This window comes from Trichomycterus rosablanca, chromosome 13 (assembly GCF_030014385.1).
Source record: "Trichomycterus rosablanca isolate fTriRos1 chromosome 13, fTriRos1.hap1, whole genome shotgun sequence".
NCBI classification, from domain to species: domain Eukaryota; kingdom Metazoa; phylum Chordata; class Actinopteri; order Siluriformes; family Trichomycteridae; genus Trichomycterus; species Trichomycterus rosablanca.
In genome coordinates, this window is record NC_086000.1 from 17,672,070 (window position 1) to 17,681,943 (window position 9,874).

The window sequence follows — 9,874 nt, forward strand, 5'->3', positions numbered from 1 at the left end:
TTTGTAGCACTGTCGCCTCACAGCAAGAAGGTCCTGGGTTTGATCCCCAGGTGGGGCGGTCTGGGTCCTTTCTGTGTGGAGTCCAAAGACATGCAAGTGAGATATACCTTGTGAACAGGGGCATTTCTTAGGGCGATCGGGCGACGCACCACCAAAGGGCGAAAGGAAATAAATGTTTCTATCACAGCTGTGACTGTTCTGGACAGTCTGTCTTGCCTCTGAATATCATAGTCCAATCAGCGTCGAGTTGTGTTCCGCACAGTACCGCCCCTTTTGGGGTGATTTCAGTCTGATTGAAAATTGCCCCACATTGCTCTCATAGACTCTCCATCGTGTCATTAAGGGAACTGCCATTCAGTCATTGTAGTAATCAGGATAAATAAGCAACTTAAGAATTAGGGCCACCCAGACCAAATTTAAACATCAAGCAAGTATCTACAAAGGGGGGAAAATCATATAAGTTACAAGTAAGTCATATAATTTTTTAATTGTGAATTGTGATTGCACTTATTGTATCTCCCTAATTGTTTAATTGTACTTCTTTATTCATTGCACATCAGCCCCGATGCCAATCTTTATTCTGGATCTGCTGCACCTAAAATAAAATGCTATCTGATGAAGTCTGAATTAAATTGTTAGGGTGAAGGCTTTACTTAATTTCATGATTAATGGTAAAGCTGGTCTGTCTCCATGTTCAAAGTTATTTGTAATGGCAAACTAACAGATGACTTAAGATGTTAATTATTTAAGCTTTAATTTACCCATTGAACGGGTCACCTTGGCAATCATGGCAACAATTGCCCCCCCTGAGAGATTTGGCAGGAGCCGCCACTGCTTGTGAACCAATGAATCTTGTGTAATGAATAACTACCGTTCCTGTAATGAATGTAACCAAAGTGTAAAACATGACGTTAAAATCCTAATAAACAAACAACCCAAATGATGTAATAATATATCGTTCTGTTTTTAACCTAATTTTAAATTGCTAATACATAAATTGTTGTCGTTGTGAAGTATTTAGCTACACGTGACTTTTAGTCACGTGTTTCATTTAGTGACAAATAGAACAGGCCCTTTTTGATAGGCTAATGCATTACATTAGTGTAATAAATATGCTGAAAATTATATAATGGATTATTCATTTTTATTACAAATATTTGTCCTGTTTGATCACTCGTGTATTATGAGCACATTAATGCATTCTTTTGCATTTTGATATATTTTATATATGCTGCATAGACACAAGTTCAGCGATGCAGTGTAAACTAGAACACGTTTTCATATACTGTAGTGACTTTATAGTTTTCATTTAGAACGTTAACTTTTATTAATGTTACACTTGTATTGTATTACTGAGAACACATAAATAAGCAATGTGGACGTTTTATGTTGTATTGTGTCTACTGTGACAGCACTGACATTGTGTTACTGGTGTTACAGTTACTGGTTTAATTTTTAGCGACATATTTAAAAAATATATTGCACTGGAGCTTCTGTACTTAAAAGGTGGTGACAGATAAAGCAAAAGAACGGCATGATACTTAAAGGACGGTCATATTTTCGTCTACTCTGAACACCACTCTGTCCAGATAATGACAGCTGAAATTAAAGTATGACCTCCGATTACATTGCCTATTGAGTCAGTGTTAACGTTCTTGAAAAGTATCACGTCTTTTATCCAAACTGCTGTTCTCTGTTGCAAACCCAAAGTCAGACATTGTAGTGAACTGGTGAATTTTAAAAGAACAGAGGGTCGTTGTTTAGTCCAACACAGTGACCAACGAGGGGGCGGATTATAGAAGAGTCCCACATGTTCCTTCAGGGCCGCGTTGTCCTTAATTAAAAAAGAAAGACGCTCTCTGCGGGAATAGGCTCCCCCGGGCTCGGTCCGTTTCTGATCTATGGGTGACTTATGCACTCCTGAAACAGCTACAGTTTCAAAGTTATAACCTTTTTATGACTTCCTATTATCTGCGGCCGGGAAGGCAAGTATATGAGTGTAACTACAACGCTGTTTTGAACTTGACGTTGTTCTCCAGTTCACAAATCAGACAGTAAAGCACACTGGCACAATCAAAACATCAGACAGAGTGGGGATATGGAATTGTATATTAATTTTAAAAATTATTGTGTTAATACCAATGCAAAAATTATTTAGACAGCAGAATATCAACGCTAAAAATCCCGATTGAGTAGCAAGTTTATATATTTAATTATACATGTACTTCTTGAAAATATAAAGTATATAAAATAAACTTTGGTATGCCTTACGTAACAGAATATGTTTTGGGGAAGAAGTCTGGTATGTCAGGGAGTTGGTAATCATGCAGATTCTCAATAACTGTCAAAGATTCGACAGTTGCTACACAACTGACACACGTCTGTCGCTACACAAAGCAGCAACTGTCACGACTGACCTACATAACGTAGGAAACCTGTTTTAAAATAGAATGATTTAATTAGATCATTAAGACAAGATCAGTAACGCACAATCCAGGTTGTCGTTTATCAAAGTATGGATTTATTGTTCGTTTCCTGCTATAACATCACTTAATAATATAACTGGATCATAAAGAAGGGGCCTCAACGTCTTTGTCGCTGGGGTGATACCCTCAAGGGTGCAATAATACCTTGATTTTTTTTTTTTTTTTTTTTTACAAAAAAATATTATTGGCCTTTAAGCTAATTTAAGGTACACACTATGCTGGGTCATGTACCTTTAAGTAAAAAAAGCTACAAACTAAAAGTACAAAAACGTAGAATACTCTTGATAATACCACCCCAGCAACAGAAAAGGTACATTTTTGTTTTTAAGAATGTAAATCTAAGTCTTAAAGTCTAAACGTCTACATATTTTGACAAAGTATATTTTACAGAGTAAATCTGTGATGTTCCTGTCCCACCGAATTGGGCGTTATAATGGGCTCATGCAAATTTCACTTGCCATATGAATACGTATAAAAGTGACTGACGAAGACTGTCAGCTCTGCATACATTAAAGCTGCAGTATATCTTTATTTCGTTTAATTACTACCTCAAAACACACATAAGGCAAACCGATCATTAAATTGCATTTAAAAGTGATAAAACACCTTTATTATTTAGGCTATTTATTGTTAAATTAAATTGTACATGCTGTAGCTTTAAATATATATCTGAATTATAATTTTATTGTTTAACTGGAAGCTTTCGGTTGGTATGTAAAAAGCCTTACAAAAGACATTATATTTTGATAAATAGAAAAGAGACGATTAGCGTTAACAGACGAATAAAGACTGTGTGTGTTAAAACTAGTTTTATGAACTAATTTGAACGTTTTCCCTAGAGACGCTATATCTACGTGCGTTTTGGTTTCAAGTATGTTGAAGTTAACGGGTTTTCTCATGAGATGTTTTTTTTTTTACTTTAAAACAATACAACACAGTGTAAACATCATTTATATTTTTCCTTAGATCATTTTTAGTTCATCGTGGTTTTATGAGAATTGTGTAAATAAAGTACAATATTTTTTAAACAAATTATCTGCAAGTCTTAGTACTCATTTACTAGTGACTTTGACAATTTATTGATAAACATCACAACCCTAAACTTACTTTTAGTGAGAAAAGAAAATGCACAGTTAGCTTAAGGCAGAATTTAAACTTAATTTAAAATTAATTCATGCTTTTTTAGTGATCGTGTTTTAGTAATAACGTAAATACGTAAATGAAAGTGAAATTATTGGCAATGTCAAGCGAGCTAATGGTCAGTGGCCTGCGCCTACTGAATGGGATCCCAGTCACTTGGGGTTCTATTACTCATGTTTATAATGAAGTTAGTCACTGGTACTTTACCCCCCTTCCCTCCTTATTAACCCGTCTTTTACCTGTCAGCGCTGTTTTTAGTTTTTTCCATTGACACAGGGGTGTATTCGTTCAGCAACATTCTGTAAATATAGTTCGTCTAAAAATACGAACGCAAAAAAATTTAATATAAAAATTCACTATAACATAATTTAACTAGTTAGGCCTATCTGACCGGTTTAAGTCAGTGACATTGAGATGCTCAGACGTCTCAGTCCACAGTGCACATCAAATTTATCAGTAAGAGTTAATTTAAAAAAAAGAAGTGCATAGAAGAAATGATAAACTTTTAAATGTGTGAAGTGGCCACCAAAGAATGAAGTGAAGCGGGTAGATTCATTTCGTAGACATTTGGTCATGAAACTTTTTTGTAAGGGCGGCTATAACATGTCTTAATGTGCCCGCTGTGGCCTCTGGTCCGCATAAAAACCCAGAGTATAGGAAAAGCGGGATTAGCAGATCTTTGAGGCTTGAATTAGTACTACTTTCCCAAACCTTCCATCCTCTGTGCCACGGATTTTGAGGCAAAAATAACTCGACAGCTCCAATGCAAAAAAAAAAAAAAAAAATTAAGTCAAATTTAATTATACTTGGTTAGTGGAGAGATGCTTTTAATTAAACCTTTAATGTAAGTACAACACGTGATATTTTCTACCTTGCGCACTTCTGCGGGCACTGTGGCGAGAGGAAATTATGTACATTAAATCCTATACGTTTAAAATTGTGGAGCAAATTTAGCATTTGCTGACATATTAAAACAACATACTCCATCGCGTCCAGCATAACATATCTCACTACAAAACACAAGAAAACCTTAACATATGCCCTAGCAAAATTTTCCTTAAGTGGGCAATGAAATTCTGCAAAGCATATCATATTACTGAAGACTTGGCCTGAAAAAAAAAAAGATTTTATTTTGCTTAAATGCTCCACATGGTACTCAAAACCTTCACTGTTTTTTAATAAAAAATCATTTGTCATAACAAAATCATTTACATATTCTAACCATTTTAATTTGTAAAAACACAAAACAGATGCTTACACATTAAGATATATTTTATGCAATCATACAGACAAGTTAAATAACTTTTAATATTCAGTCAAATCGTTTATTAATTTTTTTCTGCAATAGTGGGACCACTTTACATTTGTATCCACGTAGACACAGTGGATGGTAGATCACTGAATTTCAGTGGAAGGGGAAATCCAGGCAAGTTCAATCAAGTTCAAGTGTTATTATTTTTTTGTTTTGTTTTTTTTGCAAATTAGTCTTTTACATATTAATCAAATCGATTCCATAGGTAACTGTTTCTTGAATGTCTTCAAAGAAAATGAGGAAAAAATCTATTAAAACCAAAGCAGAGTTTTCACGAATGCGATGGAGCTCACAAATTGCATACAATTACAACAGATCACAGTTTCTTCGAAGTCTACAAATAAAAAAAACACATGTACCATTAATATAAGACACACATTGATTGTCTCTTAAAAACTACATACTGACTCCTTATAAACACTTTTTTCTTAAATAAAGTAGTGCATCCAGGTCGCCTTGGGGGCGCGCGCGCGCACGCACACACACACACACACACACACACACACACACACACACATTCTCTATGTTGTTTAAATTGTTCTGATGGAAGTGTCTCTGGCTTTGCCAACATAACATTTGGCGTGCTGTAAGAGGTTATACACTGTCTCCTGTTCACAGGTTCACAGTGTTGTTTTCTCGCCTCTACTTAGATGAAGATTTGTTCCATGGCTGCGACCTAACTTAGTACAAGTTCACACGGGCTCGTTTCACAGTTGTAGTCGTAAAAGCTCGTGTATGCGCCCTTATGTGACCCCGAGTGCGTTCGAAATAATTTACCTTATAATCAGTCAGGGAAGCAGGAATGAATAATTTGAGACAATGGGCAACCCATCCACCTGACGAAATACTGTTTTAGTATAGGAGGGCAGGTCGGTGGTGCGCCTGTCTGTTCTTATTTAGCGTTCAGATTTCTTAAAAAGCAAAGCTTCCTTTTACAACACCTGGAACTTCCAGGAGGAAGTCTGATCTTTGTAATCCAAGCAGTCGGCGTTGAAGTTCAGCTTCCAAGAAGACGCCTGATCTTTATAGTCCAGGCAGTCTGCTGTGGTGGAGTTAAAGCCGAGGCCAGATGCCCCATAGCCCTGGGTGGCTGTCTGGTTCAGGTGGCCCGTGACGGCATTGGTACTCATAGGGCTAAGCGCGGAGGCGGCGGGTGTAGACAGCTGATGGTGCATGGGCGCCAGGTACGAGCCGCACTCCATACCGCTGAAGTAGGATGCTGAGCCGGCGTAGCCTTGGCCGTAACCAGACGCTGCTTGCGTGTAGGTCATAGGGTACGAGCGCTGCATACACGACGAGGACGAGGAGGTCGAGAGTACGTCCGACAGCGGTGAGATGGAAGCTGGGCTCCAAATAGACACGGGCGCAGTCGTGCTGGAGATGGTCGGTACTGAGGTACTGGAGGGGGGTGTAAATTGGCCGCTAGCGCCGCTTTCTGAACTCGCCTCCCGCGCCGGGGAACTTTTCTTTTTAACCGGGCGAACTTTGTTCTGCCCACCGTTCTGCTGCTGCTGCTGCTGCTGGCGACATTTCGCCCGTCTGTTTTTAAACCAAACCTGTCAGAGGAAAAACAAACAAGAAACATAGGGTTTAAATTGTTTACATTTACATCAAGTTGTGCATTACTAAACTAAAACTGTTATTTTTTTATTTTTAAGGTTAGGTTATTTTAATACCTAATAACCTTACACATAGTGTAGGACATGGTTATTTAGTTCATTATGAACAGAACAAAGAACGTACACATCAAAATTCCCTAGCCAATGTTGAATTGTAGGAATGCTGTTTGTTTAAAACTGGACTCAGATAAACATTATTATTGTTGATTTAACACTGGGTACTAAATTTAATAGACAAAGATTTATGCAGAACAACATAATTATAGTTATTATTAGTTTTATTATTATTTTTTGCATAGTCCTAGAACTCAGATTAAACAATTTACAACTATTAAAACCACCAACGCAAGAAGGTCCTGGGTTCGATCCCCGGGTGGGGCGGTCCGGGTCCTTTCTGTGTGGAGTTTGCATGTCCGCGTGGGTTTCCTCTGGATGCTCCGGTTTCCTCCCACAGTCCAAAGACATGCAAGTGAGGTAAATTGGAGACACTAAATTGTCCATGACTGTGTTCGATATAACCTTGAGAACTGATGAATTTTGTGTAATGAGTGGCTACCGTTCCTGTCATGAATGTAACAAAAGTGTAAAAGCATGACGTTAAAATCCTAATAAACAAACAAACAAACAAACAAACAAAACCACCAACAATTATTAATATTATGCTTTTATAAAATGAGAAAATATGAATGAGATAAAATATGATGCAAAATATTTTAAGATATAAACTTTAACAGTTAAACAAGTAAATCCAAGCAGACATAACTGCGTCGTAAAAATCCCAAGTACAGTAAGAGGTTCTCTTTCTAGATTTAGGAACACTTGGAAGCCCTTTCTCAGATATGTGGAGCACCTGCAGTCTGTTAATTATCCAGAGTGACTTCCTAGTCCTCTGCTTTTAGCTAGCCTCTATCTGCATTAAACAAATTCTAAATGTAGTCATTTGTTAGTATGTTTGTTTGGGATAATATACTGGTGTGGCACTAATATGAAACAGGCCAGGGTTTTGCTTTGTGTATTTAGTTATCTCACGTTTAATTGAGTCATATTGCATATTTATATTAATGCTTAACTGTTTCTCTCTTATTGTACAACACAATTTAAATTGCTGTAATATGTAAAATGAATCATTTCCTTTGTATTGTGTGAAAAAGCGAACAAATGAAACTGAGAAAAAAATAACTGCGTCGTTACGCTCTCATTTTGGTCTGCATTTAAAAAAAATGTATTTAAATTAAAGACAAATTACATACTTTTTATTATGACATGGTTATTATTTTAAGCCCATACTGACCTGTACTCGGGATTCTGGTAGGTTGATTTTTAGCGCCACCTCCTCGCGCATGAAGATGTCCGGGTAGCGCGTTTTAGAAAAAAGCGCCTCGAGCACGTCAAGCTGAGCGCGAGTGAACGTGGTTCTTTCCCGCCGCTGCTTTCGAGGAGTAGCTGTTTTAAAAAAAAAGTCACACAAATGTCACACTGAAATCCAAAAAAACACGTTTTTATTTATTTTTAAATAAACTTTACAACTTGCTATCTTTAAAAAACGATTAAATACCCACCTTTTTACTAAGCACTTAAGCTGACTTGTACTTACTTACTAATACTTTTTTCCATTTCTTAATAAAAAAAAACAACAACAAAAAAAACCTTCTAACTTCTGGTTCTAACAGGTTTGAGCAGATTTGTGTTCTTGGACTGTTGTTTACTTAATCTAGAGTAATTAAATGTTTACTATGGAAGCACTTCTGTAAGTCGCTCTGGATAAGAGCGTCTGCTAAATGTCGAAAATGTAAAATGTAAATGTAAACTTAAAATATAATGCCTTTGTATTTATTGTCTAAAAATCAAATTTAGCATCATAACAAATAAACACCTACAATTTGTTTTATTTTCACGGTTTTGACTAGTTTTTAGTTTACCTCTTGTTAATCGAGTAAATTATATTTTTGATTTTTTTATATTTTAAAGTATTAACATCAACAATAACGTGGGAGATTTTTTGTTCTCCATCAGATCAAAAGTCCTGAAAATTGACTAAAATTCCTCATAGACGTCCTGATATGTCCATGATATAAGCCAACATATGCTTATGTTAATTAAGACCATTTAATTTAGGGACAGAAAGTCTACATTTACACTGAACTGGTCTGGCCTGGTACCTAACTTAAAAACATTTGAAAATGTTTTAGGGAAGGCATGAGTTATATATACTTCATATAAACAAATATTTTTTATTTACAATTAAATGCATTTTAATAAATTATTAGGGCAAAAATACAAGATAATATTCTTTACGAGGATGCCATAGAACAACATAAATGTGTCCCTTTTGATTTCCCTTTTCTAAGTTTTAATTGTGTCGAAGTATTAAATCTATGTAGATATTATTGTGAAATTAAATGAAAGTTGACGATGTAAATATCAGATCGAAACATAACTGATATTTGCATGCACTGAGCAAGGGTGGGATAGGTGGGTCTGACTCACCTGGGTATCCCACTGACGGATGCAGCAGGTCCATGCCGGACGCGGTTAAACTCAGCCCGTTCACCGAGTAAGGCGGTTGCTTAAGATACGACATCATGCTAAAGTTGGTCGCGAAGAAAAAGTTAGAGCAAATCTTGAAAAGTGGTTCTTCTTTCTCCACTGCTAGGACACGATGCTCCAGTGGAGGTGGATAGCTAAGCTTGCTCTAAAATAACATAAGAAGAGGAGATTACAGACAGCACCGGTACGTTGACGGCGTCTGGTCGCGGTGAGGAGTTAACACTGAATAACGCGCGTACGCGACGCAGCTGCGCTCTTAAAGCCGCTGCAGACCTCCAGCTGTCCTCATGAAGTGAGCAAGACTCATCTCAACAATCCCCCCAATACAACCCACCCCATTACACCCCCCACACACGTTCTTTCCATCTACCCTAACAAAAAGTAGCATCTAATTGCAACAAGTCCCCGTAATGCACAAATTTAGTCTTGCTAATGTACATGAGGCAGTCCACAGCGATGTCCATTTGCATAGGAACCAAGCTAATTGTCTTCAGCATAAGGGAACTGATTGGAGACCATTTGTGCCAACAAAGGCCACTGTTGGTCTGATAAATAAGGCCGATAACAAAAGCCCCACCGGCGAGAAGCACAAGTAACAATACAAGAGAACCTCATCGTTTCCCATTCAGTCATTAAATGAGTGAATACATCCATAATTACGTGTTTTAGTGTTCCCTACTGTCCATGTAAATACAAATAGGGCTATTTTGACTGACGAAAGGTAACAGTGGTTGATTAGTCGGCTAAAGAACTTCATTCACCGATAACAC

General features: G+C 37.1%; 1 protein-coding gene across 1 annotated transcript; it reads right to left on the reverse strand.

Annotated features, from left to right (window-relative positions):
- Nucleotides 1–5,870: 5,870 nt before the first annotated feature.
- otx2b (orthodenticle homeobox 2b) lies at nucleotides 5,871–9,186 on the reverse strand. Its single transcript, XM_063007236.1, has 3 exons — nucleotides 9,045–9,186; nucleotides 7,849–8,000; nucleotides 5,871–6,494 (listed from the first exon to the last, which is right to left on the reverse strand). The coding sequence occupies exons 1-3, from the start codon at nucleotides 9,139–9,141 to the stop codon at nucleotides 5,871–5,873; spliced, it is 873 nt and encodes a 290-aa protein (XP_062863306.1). The 5' UTR covers nucleotides 9,142–9,186.
- Nucleotides 9,187–9,874: the final 688 nt, after the last annotated feature.